A 17843-nucleotide genomic window follows, 5' to 3' on the forward strand; every position below is an offset into this window, starting at 1 on the left:
TCTTGGCCTGGGGCCAGATAACAACCTGTGCAGAGATGAGTAGGTGTGGTGTCTGGCTGTATCCTTCCATCACAACAGGCTGTCTGTTCAGGAGTTTGCATCCTCCTTGCACTTCAGCAACCATCTCTTCTTGGTTTTGGCTTTCAGCAGTCAGCCCTCAAAGATCTTTTGTTTTCTGACAGTTGAAGAAACTGGCTCAGTGTTCTTATTCTTAGACAATTATTTAATTGTTTACAGATAACTGAAACTAATAGAGGTTTCTATGATGAATCCCTTTATTTTGTTGGAGACATGTCATGTCAAAATGATCGGTATCACAACTCCTGGTTATTCAGAAAATTGTTTTTAAACCAAATAGCATCAAAAGCTTTTTCTTTCTTTTCTGATTTTGTGTTGCTTATTTTTCCTGTGTATTATAAGAAATCTCTCTCATTTTTCACTGTAAGACATAGCAGATTTATTGCTTGAATTAGTGCTGTTATGCTTAAAAATGCACTGTGTAGAAATTTTCAGTTTATTGAAATAATATAAAATATTATTTTGGTAACTGCAGATAAGGATGAACCCATATTATACAATAAACAATTTAGAACTTCAGAAATATATCACATCAGCAACTCTGATTAGCCCCAAGGGAGCAGTTTAGTGAAGAATAGTTTGAATTTTTAATGTAATATTTATACTTACTGGCTTATTTTGAGTATTATAAATGTTTCCGAATATCACCTTGTTTTATTTAAACTTTGGAGTATCCTTTCGTTAGTGACTTCCCGTGGGGGCTACATTTCCACCTTTGTTAACTGAGCCAGTAGGAAAATATGATTTGGTTTCCACAGTTGATTTAAGTCAGTGTATCAGCAACACATCTGTTCCATAAAGTTAGGTACACCTGGACGATGACAGTGCAGGATTACTTCCTCACAGAATTGTTTAGAACAGTCACGTTAAACCACCGTTGGCCAATACTTACCAGTCACTTGGTAGATGCAGGCAGTGTTCTATGTATTTTCTGTGTGTGAATTCATTTATGTTACAAATATTTGAAGTACACGTTTCCAGTCTGCTTTCCTTCCCCTTCTGTAGGCTGGTGTCCCCTAAGAAAGTTACTTCTAAGAAATAGCCCAAGTTAGAAACAGTAGTAGCTTTTATTTGTGGAGCTCTGTTGGGACAGGAGGAATAAGAGAAACGGGTCAGGAGACCTGAGTGGTATTGGGATAGAGAGCAGCTTCCTGGGAAGGGTGGTGATTTCACTGGAGTGCATGGCAGTCATGGGGGGAATCGCAGGTGAATGAATCAGGTGGGGGCCCGCTGTGTCCAGTGGATCCTGGAGCCGCTGAGCAGGAGGGCACAGAGAGCTGTCAGCTTGGAGACTCCGAGCAGTAGGATGTTAAAAACACGCCAAGACAAACAAGGGGACACATTCTGCCACAGAGCAGCAGTTGGATGAGAAACAGAACTTGAAAACAAGGGTGAAGTAACTCATTTGGGCCGGTGGCTGGCCAAGAAGCCTAGCCTTAGATTTCCAAAGAATGAAAGAGAGAAACACATTTTATAATGTTTCCATCCACAGGATGGTGCCTTCTGGCCATGTCTTTGAATAGATGTGCTGCATCACTCTAGAGCTCATGTTGGGTGATCGCCTCTCTTGTTACTGCATCTCATCTGCACTTGTCTGTAGCTAGGATATCTGATACACATTAATTCTGGGGAGGCAACTTGGTGTGGAAATAGCAGGGAATTTGAGATTTGGCAGACCTAGATTTGAATTTCAGCTGTTACATGTCTTAAACAAGTTACTTACCTGATTCCTCCCAACCCCCAAACACACACAGTTTTACTGAGATATCATTGATACAGAACTTTGTATAAGTTTAAGATGTACAACATAGTTATTTGCATAATTATTTGATGTATGTATATACTGTGAAAATGTTTAGCACAGTAAGTTTAGTTAATATCCCTCATTGTACATAATCAGATTATTTTCTTGTGAGGAGAACTTTTCAGTTCTGTTTTCTTAGCGTCTTTCAGATCTCAAAACTGCGCTGATAACTATAGTTGCCTTGCTGTACATTACATCTCCAGAATTCATTTATTTTATAATGAGTTGTTTGTACCTTTAGACTTCCTTCACCCTTTTCTTCCACCCCCTTGCCCCAGATTCCCCCTCTGGCAACCACCAATCTGTTACTTGTTTGTATGAAGTTTGTTTTTTTTTTCTCAATTTTTGTTTGTTTGTTTTTAGATTCCACAAATGAGTGAGATCACATGGTAGTTTTCTTTCTCTGGCTAACTTATTTCAGTTAGCATAATGCCCTCAAGATTCATCTATGTTGTCTCAAGTGAAAGGGTTGTCCTTTTTAATGGCTGAATATCACATTGTATAAATGTATCACATTTTCTTCATCCATTCATTTGTTGAAGAATACTTAGGTTATTTCCATGTGTTGCTATTGAAAATAATGCTGCAATGAAAATGAGGTTGCAGCCACCTCTTTGAGACAATGATTTCATCTCCTTTGTATATATACCCAGAAATGGAATTGCTGGATCATATGATAGTTATGTTTTTAATTTTTGAGGAACCTGTATACTTTTTTTTCATGGTGGCTGTATGTTTCCATTCCCACCAATAGTGCTTACAAGGGTTCCTTTTTATCTACATCCTTGCCAGCTCTTTTTGACTCTTGTCTTTTTGATAATAGCCTTCCTAACAGGTGTGAGGTGATCTCATTTTGGTTTTGATGTGCATTTTCTTGATGATTAGTGATGTTGAGTATCTTTTCTTGTGCATTTGAATATTTTCTTTGGAAAAATGTCTATTCATATTCATTAGCCATCTTAACATTGGGTTTTTATTATTTGCTATTGAGCTGTATGGGGTCTTTATATATTTTGCATATTGACCTGTTGTCAGATGTTATGAATCCCTTATTATGGAATACTAATCAAATACTATGAATCACTTATTATGAATCAGACATGTGGTTTGTAAATATTTTCTCCCATTCTGTTGCTTACCTTTTCATTTTGTTGATTCTTTCTTTTACTGTGCAGAAGCTTTTTAGTTTGATATAGTCCAGCTTGTTTATTTTTACGTCTGTTATTTGTGCTTTAAAAGTGTCACATCCAAAAAATAATTGCCAAGAACAATGTCAAGGAGCTTTTCCCCTGTGTTTTCTTCTAGGAGTTTTATGGTTTCTGATCTCAAATTTAAGTCTTTAATTCATTTTGAATTAATTTTTGTCAGTGATGTAAGTTAGCGATCTATTTTCATTCTTTTGCATGTGAATATCCAGTTATCCCAGCACCATTTATTGAGTAGACTATCTTTTCTCCATTGAGTATTCTTGGTTCCTTTGTCAGATATTAGTTGACTGAGTATACAAGGGATTACTGAGGGCTCTCAATTCTCTTACATTGATCTATTTGCCTGTTTTTACACCAGCACCATACTGTTTTGATTACTATAGTTTTGTAATATGGTTTGAAGTGGGGAATTGTGAAGCCTCCAACTTTGTTCTTTCTCAGGATTGCTTTGGCTGTTTGGTGTCTTTTTAGTTTCTAAATGAATTTTAGGATTTTTTTTCCTATTTCTGTAAAAAATGTCATTAGAATCTTGATAAGATTGCATTGAATCTTAGATAGCTCTGGGTAGTATCAACATTTTAACAATATTAAGTATTCAGTCCATGAACACAGGATGCCTTTCCACTTATTTGTGTGTTTTGTTTTGTTTTTTAATTTCTTTCATCGGTATCTTAAACTTTTCAGTATACAGATCTTTCACTTTCTTGGTTGAATTTAGTCCTTGGTATTTTGTTGTTTTTTTATGCTATTGTAAATGAGATCATGATTTAGTCTTGGTAGGTTGTGTGTTTTAAGGAATTTATTTCTGCTAGGTTGTCCAATTTGTTGTTGTGTAGTTGTTCATGGTAGTATCTTATGCTCCTTTTTATTTCTGTGAAATCAACTGTAATGACTTTTTGGAAGCAGATTCTTTGTAAGATGGAGATAGTAATACCCAACTCTAGAAGAGTTAAATGAGGTAATGTATGCAAAACATCTCAGTGTTTTGGTGCTCAGTCAGGGCTAAAGAAAAGTAAGTTACTCTCTCAAGAAGCAGCCAAAAAAACCCAGTTTTCTTTTCCCCATTGTTCTGGAATGGATGAGGATTGAAAAGAGAAGGCATACAACAACTGGGAGACTAGAACTTCTGTTCATAAGAGAGACGGCACAGTTTGTACATGTGTGTGTTTGTGTGTGTTTTTATGTAAATGGTTTAGGAAGAAAGGGATGTTAGCTGTTTAAGGTTGTATTTAGTTAAACAGTTAAAAATCAAAATGTATGTGTTATTTTACTTAAGAGTTCCATGCAAAAATAATTAGAAATTAAACACTGCATAGTTGCCTCCTGAGTACAATGATTTATATGCATTTTAAAGTTATATATTAACAAAATTACACACTAGCCAGTTACAATTATTAAAAGTTTGATTTTCCTCAGTTTGAAATTTGAAAGCATTTGTATAATGATTGTCTTTTAAAACCTTACTATTATAGCAATTGAATCACTCATGTGAAGTTACTCTTTGTTTTGTTCGATGTTACTGAGCCTTATGTTTTTGGCATAGGAATATTTTATTGTGTATAATTTTTTTTAAATAAGAAAGTTTATTGAAACTGTATTTTAAAATTATAAAAGTAGAACCAACATTTTAGTTTTTAAAAGATGATTCTTTATCATATCTAAAGTCTGTTGGGAAATAATTCTACTTTTTAGTTTTTTTTAAACTAATATTATCATTCTGCTTCTTTACTTTGACTAATATAACCCCAACGAGCATTCATTGAATATATTTTAATTTTTTTTTCTGATTTTAAAGAGTGAAAAATATTATCTGAAGATTTCTAAGGATGTGTTTTCTATATTGCCTATTTATTCTTGTATCATTAGTTAAAAGTTGAATGAAAAGCTTTTCATTTCTGAATAATACAGTATGTATAAGTAATAATAGAATTTTAGTTTTATGATAGCCAAAGAAATGTCAGTGGTTTTAAAAAGTGTGGACCTTTAATAATTATTGTGCATTTATTATCTTTGTTCCATATTAATGTGTACATTTAACAATAATATTATGTGATTTGTACAATCTTTCTTGAATAGTTGAAACTTAAACGAATTGCAAATTGCAACTTTCTGTGCTTGGTGGAAATAAATTAAGTATGAAGTTTCGTAGATAATCATTTAAAAAATATCTCTTATATAAACTGGCAAATGATACCAAAACAGCATTTTAGGGGTATGTTTTGGATATTTTTTCCCCATGTTAAGTGTGCACTGTCTTTAAAAATATAACTTTATATATTTCGATCATTTGAACAGGTGTCTCAATGCTTGTACCTACTGCAAAACTAAACACGCCAGAGGAAATTTGGCCAGTTATCTAACTGATGAACTAGTTGATAGAGCCAAGCAGTCTTTTCAAGGTAAGAGTTCCTAGGATTCTGTGTGATTTAGTCTCCTTAATAAACTGTAACTTCTAAGAAACACTTCACTTTCACTTTCTCATGCTTCCTTAGCTTTCTGAAGAGTTTACATATATTTATTCCAGCTTATCTAATGGTTGTTACCAGATTCAATCAATCAGGTTATAGTATTCACATAACTTCTTTCAGCACTGCTCCATTTTCTTGTGACTTTAAGGTAAGTGACATATTTTGAACTTTATCACCTATCTTTACACTTCATGGAAAAAAGACCTAAATAAATAAATAAATAAAAACACCCAGAAATCCATGACCTTCTGGTGTGTGTGAAGACGTTTGTGGACTGAGTGAAATACTTCCCAAGATTTCTATACCTTTCTTTGATAGTTTTTGGACCATTTAGAAAATAGAGCTACTAGGGGTTTCTGGGAGTCTAGGGAAGAGAAGGTGGTTTTTGCTATGACCCAGTAGAGATAACCCCCTCATCCACAGGACTGTTGGACCAGGAAAGAGTGGTGCTGGTTGAGTCCTCATGGGAATAGTTCTTTGTGTGGGTTGCCAGCTACTTCTGCTGGAAAATGTGATTATCTAGGTATCTCTTAGTGTATAGTGAGACTTAATCTTTAATATGAGTCATAGTTGTGTTGACACATAATCATAAACTTCCTCTTTTGTCTTTGTTTATAATATGTGTATATAACATTGGTGTGTTTTCATAACCAACATGAGATAACCTATTGTTTCATAATCTTGTGTGTTAATAATTATTGGCAAAGTACTTTTCCTTTTAGCAAGTAACTTGGAGTGTTTCTTTCAGTACTTCACACTCTAAATCTCAGAAATTAGGAGTTCCACACACATTTAGTCTAAAGCTTTTATCAACATGAATTTGAAGTGTTCTTTATAACAGAGAAAAATGCCCTTGATTAATTTAACACATCTCAACAATTACTTTCTACTTTAATATTCTTAACACAGTCCCCTCCTCTGTTCACATTCAACTTGTATTGAAAGACAAATAAATGGAAACTCATTGAATCTTGTAATTGTTCTGTTTCAGAGCCAGGTAATTGTCTAATCTGAGGAAAAGTCTATCTGGTTGTCTTTTCTACAACATCACTACTTTAAGGATTTTTCAGAAAAGGCATGAATTTGCACAGAACCTTACTTTATTTGAAAAGTGATGCCTTTGCTGGCATGCTGAATTGCTGTGTGTTTTTTTCCAAATATTTGTTGGATAATGGAGATACTAAACCTACATAATCTAGCCACCAAACTGCAAATTGGAAGACATACAAATTAGTTTCTTTAAGACACTTTTTCAACATTATGTATTTCTAAGTGCAGTTGTTTAAAATTGTACTCATTTTACTCTGAAATTTTTTTTGAAAAATATGAAACTCTTAAATTACTGTGTAGGAAGTAAAAATATTCTCTTGGTTCCCTCAGATCTATCCTCACCTGTAACCTGTGTTTAACTACTTGATGTGATTGCTTCATGACTTAGTATTTACATTTGTATATTGTGTATTGTGCGTGATTTAAGAAGAAAGGAATAAATATAGTTGCTATGAACTGATTACAGAATTATTCCTAAGATATCTACCTTAGCTGTCTGATTTATCTTAAAAATGCCCTCTGAGCATCCAAGGTACAGTGTGTTACTTTGGTCTGCGTTTAGTTGTTAGATAATACTGTCATGTCCAAGTGGGTTAGCCGGTTAAAGGGGGTGATTCAAAGCATATATAAGAGGTTAGCAGAGGAAGTATTAGAAGAGATTTATTTGGTATTACTTTCAGCAGCAGCAGTAGATAGATAAATAGATAGATAGACAGAGCGACAGACAGACAGACAGACAATCTCCTTTGCTATTCCCAATCATGGACTGCAATGTAAAGTTTTCTATTGTCTTGTTATCTGTGTATTAGAGTTGAAATGGAAAGCTAGTTTTTGGACTTGGGAGCTCATTAGATTGATTTGTGGTAGTATTACTGAAATACTAAGGTCCTAACTTTCTAGGTAAGCCAGTGTGTTTTGGAAAATGTTAAGTCATGAGTATTTGATGCTCTTTGCCTAGAAGAGTCTGAATTTGAAACACTGCTCTGCTACATACCAGCCACATGATCTGACCAAGATACTTGACCTTAACAAGCCATGGTTTTCTCATTGCTATAATATTTAGTGTTGCTGGTTGTTAGAATTTGAGATAACTTACAGGAAGTAACTGGCTGGGTCCTTATTATGAGGAAGAAGACATGTTACTTGAACTGAAGGAATTTAAAATAAATCCAAGAAGTCTAATTTTGAGTGAGAATATTGGAACATCTGTAACAGACATTAATGACCAGAGTCGAATGACAGATTTAATTTTGATTATAAAATATGTTTTATGAAAAATGTCTCTATCAATAGAAGCTACTTAGGATGACAATTACCTTTTATTTTCTTAATTTGAGAACTGCTAAGGATGACCTTACGTTTTCTTCCCACTATAGAAAATAGCTGTCTGTAAGTTCGCATTTTAAAGACTTGAGTTAGCAGCGTTATCTTTTTTTTTTCTGCAGAAGACATTGAGATCATAATGGTCTTATAGAATTCCTATAGTTGAGTTTTAAAATTGTGAAGAATAATTATGAAGGTAAATATCATAGAAGAAATAACTCATTTTCTTATTTCTGTGACTTTTGCCTATTTAGTTCTTTAATAGATCAGATATTAGGATTATTTTTACTTCACAACCCCTTAAATTCTGCATGATACTATTGTTAAGTTGTCCTATAATCAATAATAAACGTTATGGTTTTGAAAAGTTACTCTCAGATGAAAAGTCTAAAGATGCCAGTAAATTTTTGTGCTATGTTTAAAGCCACTCTTGTCAGTGCACGTAAAATTTCCCGTCCTGAAAAACTGCATTTCCTCCCTTTCTTTTTAAAAAATTTTTAAATGACTGTGTGTCACAAATACAAAATGATTTTTAAAAACTCTACACCAGTTGTGGTATGGAGATTAGAACCCTGGTTACCGGTCATGTGACAGACTGTACAGTAAGATCACGGTTTCTTTCTGAATAGCATATTTATGAAACGTTTTCTATTCATAAACATTTATTTCTTAGAAGTCTAAAGAATGAAGAGAGTAGGGCTAACCCAAAGGCAAGGGAGCATTCAGCAGAGTTTCTTAAATAATCATGAAATCATTCTGAATGTTAAGTGGTTTTCTAAAGTATTAACATGCTGATTATACATTTAGCTGCCCAAAAGTGGGAAAGGGAGCTCATTAACTTTTGAATGGTATTTAGTTTATATTTCATTGTTTCTTGGCTTTTTTTCTCTTTTTCTGTCACTCAACCTAGTCCCCTTGACATTTTCATTGACTATTTTTACCTTCTCAGTGTGTTGTATCATTTTTGTGGGCAGTTCCACGTATGAGTGTAGGATTTACCAGGTTAACTTCTGGGTATCATCTCGTTGTCCTAACAGACCGTTGGGAAGCGTCCCCCTCCCCTCCTTACCTGTGCCGAGCTTTAGGTTTTAAAAATTCCTTGGCATAGTAGTCTCTGGGGGCTGGGGTTTGACATGGTTACATTTTAGATACCTAGAAAAACATGTCAAGCAATGACCAGGACTTTGTTGGGGCCAGAATGAATTTACAAGCTAGTGTTGTCTAGGATATTTGTATTGATTTTTCTCTAGCAGCTAATCAATCAGTTTCAGTTGTATAAGTGATGGAGCAAACCTTTTTAAGTGTGCTGGGTGAGTGGTGTGGAAACAACACCTTTCACTGCTGTCTCTGGAATCAAAATGTAGAGATGATGGATGAGCTGTTTTTATAGCTCTTGTGTGCTTTTCTAGATCTCATTTCTCTGTTGGTTCTTTTTTTTCTTCCTCATAAATCTGAACCACCCCCCCCCCCAAGATAACTGGCATAAACCAGTGATGGAAAGGTAAATAAATTAAGATGAAATATTCAGAGCAAGGAGGAAATTTCTTGATGCTTCGTGATTTTAGGATTAATGTTGGGATTTTAAGAAATGGATTCTGTTTTATTTCAAGACTTGGAAAGATACTGTCCGTTGTGTATAAGATTAATTATGCAACATAGCTGGAAAACATTGCTTCCTGCCCTTTTAGGTAGGAAAGGATATGAACAATATTTGGTATTTTGGTGTATAAGCTGAATTGTATGGTTTATATCGAGCCGCATTTGACTTATCATCTGTAGCAGTGATTACCAAATACTGATTTTCATCTAAGATCAAAAAGAGACCAATAATTGCGTCCTATTAATTTCTATGGCACTTATTTGTGTCTCTTTTATTCCTTTATCTTTTCATTTGTGCTGTGTTCAAATTCAGAAATCTGTTTCTTCTGTAGGATTAATAATGTTAATGTACATTTTTGTTATACATTGTCAACTTATAAAAAGAACTTTAGGCAAGTTACATTAAATGATTGCATGTAATAGACCATGAAAATAAAGGCTGTATAAAACGCTGTATTGTGTTTTGAAAGAGGGAAGATAGTTTTACCAACTGGTGAATCGTGGCTCTTTCAAAGCATAAGGAAATAGGGTGATTTATATAATTTGATATGGGTGTATAAAAGGAAGTATATAGTTTATAATGAGGCTGTAAATATGAAGGTTTATTTTCATACGTCCTTTTCTAAGAGACATTGACAAATATAATAGAAATGCCTTTAGCTGGTAAGATACAGAATTTCAAGATATAGTCTCCACATGGCCTTTTCTTCTGTTGATTTTTACAAAACCCCCAAATATAATATTGAAATGTGACTTTTAAAGGAATTTTAATGAGAGAGTGAAATAAATGTAATGTACATAATACATATAACTTGATAGGGATAGGATGCCTAAATAGCTGTTTATCAGATGCTCAATTTAAATAAACCGAGATTAATCACTTTGATTTCATAGTGTGTTAGTTAAGGCTCTCTATGGCAGACCAGAGTATAAGTTACTTGACTCTTATCTCTTCAGACCTTTGAGTTTCTAAGTCAGTAGTGTGCAGAGTTTTCTTAGCAATAAAGGAACTCTTTCTTCAAATGAAATTGGAAAAGTAAAAGCAGAACTGCTGTGATTGAAGTAGAGGTGAGGCCCAGTTTAATGAGCCCTCGCTCCTGTGGCCTTTTCTCGGAGCCTTTAGGATGCAGGCTGAACCGGCTGGTGCAGATGAGTATTTCTCTGGTGTGTTCCTTTATACACTGGTCCAGAGCTGGCAGGCATTTTCTTAAAGGGCCAGATGGTAGAGTATTCTAGGCTTCATGGGCTGTAAGATCTCTGTTGCAAGTGTCCACTTTTGTCCTTGTAGCGTGAAAACAGCCCCAGACAGTGCATGAGTGGATGGTGTGGCTGCGTTCCAGTGAAACCGTGTTTAGAACAGGAGTTACGGATGAAAGTGTTCAGTGGTCAACTCTGGGGAAAGCTAACTTAAATAAGACTGTTTTGCCAGCTTCCTTTTATCTCTAATGTGCTAATACACAGCACAAATTCACAAGAGAAGGCTGTAGTTTTTAGCAATGAATGTTGATCTAGAACAGATCAGTGTTCTCAGCCTGACTGTTCATTTTAGTCAGTTGGAAATTTGAAAAACCAAAACCATACTTACGTCCATGTCCCATGGCTGGCAATTGTATCATCATTTCTGTGGATTGGGGGCCCTGTTTTGTCTAAAATAGAGGTGATCCTACCATATAAGCCAGAGTTGAGGACTAGAATTGAGAGCCACTAGTTTTAGATAATTTTTTGGTTGAACCTGTTAGATGAACAGACCCTCTCAACCTCTACTGAGAGGGACCATTAGGAGGAAACCCTGGTTGGTTTTAAAGAATGGAGCTGAGTAGGAAGGTTGGAGAGGCAGTTAAGTGCAGTGCTGTTAATGTGTTGATATCACCCTGCTAGTTAATGGCTGGTTTCAAAATCCAGTGGTGCTTATTTCAGTTAAAAGGCTCAATGATTTTAGTTATCTCCAGGTATCACAAAAGGGTCAACTGACATTTTACTGAGTGTTTACTGTGCTGTGTGAGAATTAAAAGGATGGAAAAGGCATGGTCCTTGTCTTCGAGGAGCTCCTCCTAGTTTAGGAGGACAGAGTAGCCAGTTGGACTAGTAAAAATTAAAGTATGCAGAAGTCTTCAGATGGCAACAATCAGTGAGCCTTTAAGCTTAAATACCTTTGGATTTTGAAAACATCCGTTATGTGTCAGGGTGGTGTCAGCAAATTGACAGCCTTGTGCTGCCCACTTCCCCCCACCCACCTTTCTAGCTCTGGGCATATTTTAGCAATCAACCAGGGTTTCTCTGCAGAATCCCTCTCAATTCAGAGTTCTTATTAGCCACTGCTGTTTGATTATGCTTAATATTCTAGATGAAATCTACTTGCCATTCTGAATCTTAAGGTTTATGTGATGCTAGAGGTCTATAAAAGAAAGAAACCAAACAGTGACTCTTAAACTGAAGTAACTGTTGGAACTATATAGTTGTTATTTTGCCATTTATTAACAAATATTTATTGAATATTTATTAGAAACAGTTCATGTTTCTCCTCATAGACACATGCTTTAGAAAAGCAGCGATAACAATACATTATGATTATCAGCCTTTAATTTTCTTTTTATAAAATAGGGAGGCCAGTGGTGAGGTTTGCTGATAACCGAACAAAAAGCTTATCTTTGCTGTGGGAACAAGGATGTGGTCCCAAGGCTGCTGTATGGAATGACATCTGTTCATAATTCTCTGAGTTTTCATAGTTTGGGGTACATATAATCCAAAGTACAAAAAATTTGGAGCTTCTGGGAATACCTTTTTCTATCCATCCTTAGGGAAACTAGAGTGTCATCAGTCTCCCACTGTTATTGGTGATTTTTTTTTAAACTCTTATTTTGTTCCATGAAACAACCCTGCAAGTATGCAAGAAAGTATGAAAAATAGGTAAAATAATGAGACCCCGGGAAAACAGAGGAGAAAAGTCCAGACTTAGTGTGGAATTGGAACATGGGAAAGTAGGCATGGTCACATATGCAGTTTCGACTCCGAACTTCTTGAAAGCTTATTGTCTGTAAGGAAAAAAAGCAACCTGACTGGGCATTAGATTTGAAAGAAAATGTTCCTGTGTGTGTTCTTGTAGGGAGTCCTGAGAAAGCTAGTGGGTCAACAACATCTCTTTAACAGTCCAATCCACATACTGTGTTTCTTAGAGTTGTATGTTTTGGCATTCTTTGTTAAAACTTGCAGCCCTGTCCCCCAAAGCACACCACTCTGAAAGGATTTATTGGGAGGATAAGACAATGCACTCCAACTATGTGTGGCTCGGGAGTGATCTGGCCCCACTTCCACAGCCGTCGGGTACCACAAAGGAATCCTGCTGTACTGGTGGGGTTTGCGCAGCCCAGGTCATTTTGTGAGACGACCCATCAGAGTGCAGGGAGAAGATACTAGAATTGGTGTTTCTTTGTATTGCCTCTTCCTTTAAAAATTTTTTTTGGTGTATGTTTCATATTGTATATAATGTGCTAGTACAGTACCTGAATATAATGAATAAGCATCTATCTGAGGGGGTGCATTTAAAAAATTTTTTTCACTGATTCAGGAAAGTGATTTTCTAAAATGTGGAGACCACTGATGGAGAGGAAGAAAGAGCCTGCTCATTTCCCACTAGAAACCCCATTCTTTCAGCCAGGCATTTGGTTTGAGTAGGCAGAAGAGTTTTTTGCTCTCTCTCAAGGTCCTAAGGTGCCCGTATTCTGTTTTGATTGAGTGCAAATCCATCTGCTTTTGAGATGAAATAAGCAAATAATGAAGTGTATGCCCTTGGAGGAAACCGGAAGCACTTAATGAAGACTCTTGCCGAGCATCTGCTCAGAGGCTGACTTTTCAACCTCAGCAGCACGTGCCCCTGCCCCTTCCATCTGTGTGTCAGGTCGCTGGAGGACTGAGCCAAGGGGGCGTCAGGTCAGGCATGTGTGGCAGTGCATATATGGGCTTAGTAGGTGCTCACTAAATATCGAATGAGTGGCTAATCCTGAATTGATTACGCTCGATGAAACGCCATATGCAACTTGGAACCTATAATGAAAATACAGCCTGGAAAAGCTATATTTCTGAAGTGGGCAAGAGATACTGCTTAGTTTAGCTGCCTTTCAGGCATAGTTGAGCACTGTGTCTTATAACACAGGCTTGATTTTATGACACCAGATATTTGGTGGTGGTGGTGGCTTTCCAAGATTTGCAGCAGAGAAATCATTTACTTTGAGGAATCATTTCTTGATAGTTAATGGGTATCTGTCATTTTACCAAATGAATATATCCACGTAGGTCCATGTTTCTAGTTACAAATAAATATTTGCTTTGGTATTTTTTCTTTCACTAAACAGAATTATGCAAACAATTTTTGGTGACAGGGGGACAAAAGTTAACCAAGGGTTTACTTTTGGAGTTTGAACTGAGGCTGATCTGTCTCTGGGATCACTTTGGTGGACTTTAAAGGCTGCAAGTTAGTTTTGGAAGGTTGTTTAATGGAATTTTAATAGCCCTGGAAAGATGTGAAAGCGATACTGCTACCTGGTGGTTTGTAAACCTGACCTTTGTGAGATGTTTTCTGGGCAAAAGTACTACTTTGTGATGCCAGCAGCTTTTATTGATTCTGCAGAATCTGCAGTTTTCTAACACTGGTTGTCAATTCATTCCAGCTGAAAAATTATTAAATTTCTTCTCCTGCTTGTGTGGATATTAAATCGCAGTAAACATACTTGCACAATGTCAGGTACGGTGAGCACAATTTTCTGTGTGAAAAAAATGTTAGTGGGACCTTGGCTGCTCAGCAGAGGTTATAAATTTCTGTATTTCTTTTTATTTGTTGCTCTCAGTTATGTGTTTTATTTCTCTTGGTGAGTTCCAACATATTTCTTGTTATTTGTAATATAGGAAAGAAAAGTTTGATTTAGATTGCTGATTTTAAAAACCATGCCCTTTAGTTCGTTTCTGGAACTGTCAACAGAAGAAGGGAGAGATCCTGGGTGTAAGGATTTAACCAGTGAAAATACGATTGGGGAAGAATGAGAAACACCTGATGAAAGAATGAATTGAATGAATAAGGGAAAGAGTGAGTAAATGATCCTACCCGCCATAAAAATCTTTTAGATGCGTTGAATTTTAGCTAGGGACTATGAATGATGATGAGATAGTAACTGTCTGTGGAAGTGATTGTTAAACTTTACTGTCTCTGAGAATAACCTCTGGACCTCAGGGTATGTGTTGAAAATGCAAATATCTGGCCAGATTCCCTACTCAGTAGATCTGCAACAGGCCCAGGAATTTGCAGTTTCTAATGAGTCGCTCCAAGCCACCCAGATACTACAGGTGTCATGAGGATCATTTCTAGAAACTTGTCTTGAGAACCTACTTGATTAAATACACTGAGTCATTTGATCAAAATACTGAATGGAGGTGGAGACAAAATGTACCATTTATGTGAAGAAATAAAGTAAAAATCTGGACTTATTTTTCCCATGTAAGAGATGCAGCGTGAGGACCAGCTCTATTTTTCCCAGCCAGGACTTTTGTCAGATTATTTTGGGGGAGTTTTAAAATACAGATTCCTAGGCCCCACCTCAAAAGATTCTGATTCTGTGAGGCTGGGAGTGTTTATTTAAAAGCCCTACAAGTTTGAGAATCACTAGTTTTGTAACCTATCATCTGCAATTTAGTAAGTAAGCCATTGTATCACTGAGTGATAAGAGCAGTGATTCAGATAAGCCTTAGTACCGTGGCACTGTGGACAAGAACAGAAAGGGTTAACTTCTGTTCCCGTAGTTTGTTAGCTCTGTGGCCTTAAGAATGCTGTTTTTCCTCTCAGGCTCAGTTTTCTCTTCTGAAAAATAGGAGTAAAGCATACTCATTAGATAATCAGTATGAATATTAAACAAGATAATGTAATGCTAAATCTGTGATACTTTGTGAATACTGAATAAAGTTGCTTGTTACTTTTCTTAATGATCTAATAAGAGGGCAAGGAGGAGGAAGGGGAACAGAAAAGACAAAATGCTGTTGCCATTTTATTTTTCTTTTTAAGTCTATTCTGTGTGTATTAGTGCCTATACCCTCATGCTTTCATATGCTCATGTGTGGGCTGCTTTTAAGGAAGAACACTGGCCTGTAGATGTGGTCCTCATACTTTAAAGGGCAGACGGATCACCTGGAGATTTTGTTAGCATGCAAATTTGTTTCTTGTGCGTCTTGGGTGGGGCCTGAGAATTTGCATCTTAGGCTCGCAGGTCATGCTGACACTGCTTGTCCTTGGCTCACACTGGATGGAAAGAGCCGGTAGGATGACATGATAGTAATGACACTTCATATTCTGCTCTTAAGTCTCCCCTTCAGTCTTCATCCCTCACCATTCAGAATTTGTTCTTCAGTCACACAGAATCTTTCCTTCGTACATCTGTAATAGTGCTTACCAGGTATAATTAAGGTGATTTTTTAAAACATTAATATCCTCCACTGGACCATCTCTGTAATAATGACTCCTTGGGTCTTACTTATCTTGATGTCACAATTAATGTTCAGTAAAAGCCTTTATTTTTTTTGAAAAAAAGTCTTCTGATGCATGCCCTTACGATTCTCATAACAGCAGACTGGAAAGTTCATCTTTCACCTTTCTAACCAAAAGTAGTGAATGTTCTCAGAATAAACCTTCTTAATATCTGGCTGTGGATCTTGGAGTTTGAAGGAATAGTCAGCCAATGTCCTTGATTGGTAATGAGAGAAAGATGGATTGTTCACAGATGTGAGGTAATTTAGGGAGGATAATGTGAATTGGGCACAGTTCAGACTATTTCTTTTTGTGAATATTAATGTACACCCATACTAGATCATATAAACGAATAATGCCAAATTAGATAATATTTGAAACAAAATGAATGCTGTACATAGGAAATGTTGAAGAAAACTGGAATTAAAAAGATAATACCTGTTTTCATTGAAAAATTGGGTTGCTATGTATTGTGTACAAGTGAATTTGTTTCTGTTTTTATATCTGTGTTTGTTCACTCTGGTGACTTCTGTGCATTGTTTATTTATTTTGAAGTATAGCCAGTTTATAATGTGTCAGTTTTTGGTCTATAGCATAATGTTTCAGTTGTTCATATATGTATATATTCATTTTCATATTCTTTTGTGCTTTATTTTTTAGACTTGAAATAATTTATATGCAATGGTCTGGCCTTCATTTACAGTTTTACTGACTTAGAGATATAATTCACTGTGTAATTAGTTTTAGTGAAAAAAGAAGGGGGCAGTAGGAGAAACTTGGCACTATGTTAAGTGGAGAATAATTGAATAAAGACTTAAAAAATAATTTCTCTAACTGTATTAGCCCATCATTTGAATGTTTCCAGCAATATTATTTCTAATTTTCTAACTAAATTTTCAAATAGAAAGTGCTTTTTGTAAATTCATAAATACTGTGATGACATGAAAATATACCTCTTCCTATGAATTTTGAAAATCTAAGTGTTTTTGCTCTTGACTAACATTTTGCGTTTTGTTGACTAGTTCTTGATTTTAAATGATGATATTTAAAATAGCTTACTTTGAGTAAATACAGGAGAATGGTTGAGGGATTTTTTTTTTTAGCACATTAGCCAAAGTTAGTGTGAGATTTAATCTTAATTGTTATTACTATTATTTATTTAGCAAACATTTGTCAAGTACCTGTTAAGTGGAGGATTTGTTTTAGTGAAATGCTGTTTATATTTGACATTTTCTGTAGTGAATCCTGGAATATTTAGTAGAAGCAGTTTGTAATTTATGGCTTGATAGCAGGTTATGAAATAAATATATATTTTTCCTCACTAATATAGAACTTAATAAAATATAAATTGCTACTTAAAAATGGCTGGCTTGTTCAGAATAATTTATATAAAAGGAAAACTAAATGGAAACTTGGACCAATGTATTTTAGGTAAGAGAAGATATTTCTCAAATTGGGTATCAGCTAACTCTTGACATTTAATCATGTATTTAGCTACCATATTGCTAATTATTCTGAAACATGGACTCCAGGAAGCCAGATTGCCATCCCTAAGTAAAGAAAAATTTATTATGTATGCTGCATAGTATTTATTATATTCTGTCACCAAAAAACGTAAAATAGAACCTTTGCACATCACTGATTTTTTTCCTTGTTTTATTTTCATTCTTACTCGTGACCGTGATTTTTTGTGATCAGCACAGGTATGATCATAAGTATAATTCAGCCATTGTGCTGTTTTGTGGCCCTTGTATTAATAAAATTTCCTGGGAAGTGGGTATCGCATAATGTTCTTTGTACTTGTACAT

General features: G+C 35.5%; 1 protein-coding gene across 6 annotated transcripts in view; it reads left to right on the forward strand.

The window, feature by feature from the left end:
• Window positions 1–17843, forward strand: part of CDKAL1 (CDK5 regulatory subunit associated protein 1 like 1) — a 538667-nt gene that overhangs the window by 239353 nt on the left and 281471 nt on the right. For all 6 annotated transcript variants that reach the window (XM_010980113.3, XM_010980118.3, XM_010980114.3 and 3 more), the window contains one exon: window positions 5386–5489. In XM_010980113.3, the coding sequence (XP_010978415.3) occupies window positions 5386–5489 (104 nt within the window). The remainder of the gene's footprint in view (window positions 1–5385; window positions 5490–17843) is intronic.

Source organism: Camelus dromedarius, chromosome 19 (assembly GCF_036321535.1).
Source record: "Camelus dromedarius isolate mCamDro1 chromosome 19, mCamDro1.pat, whole genome shotgun sequence".
NCBI lineage: Eukaryota > Metazoa > Chordata > Mammalia > Artiodactyla > Camelidae > Camelus > Camelus dromedarius.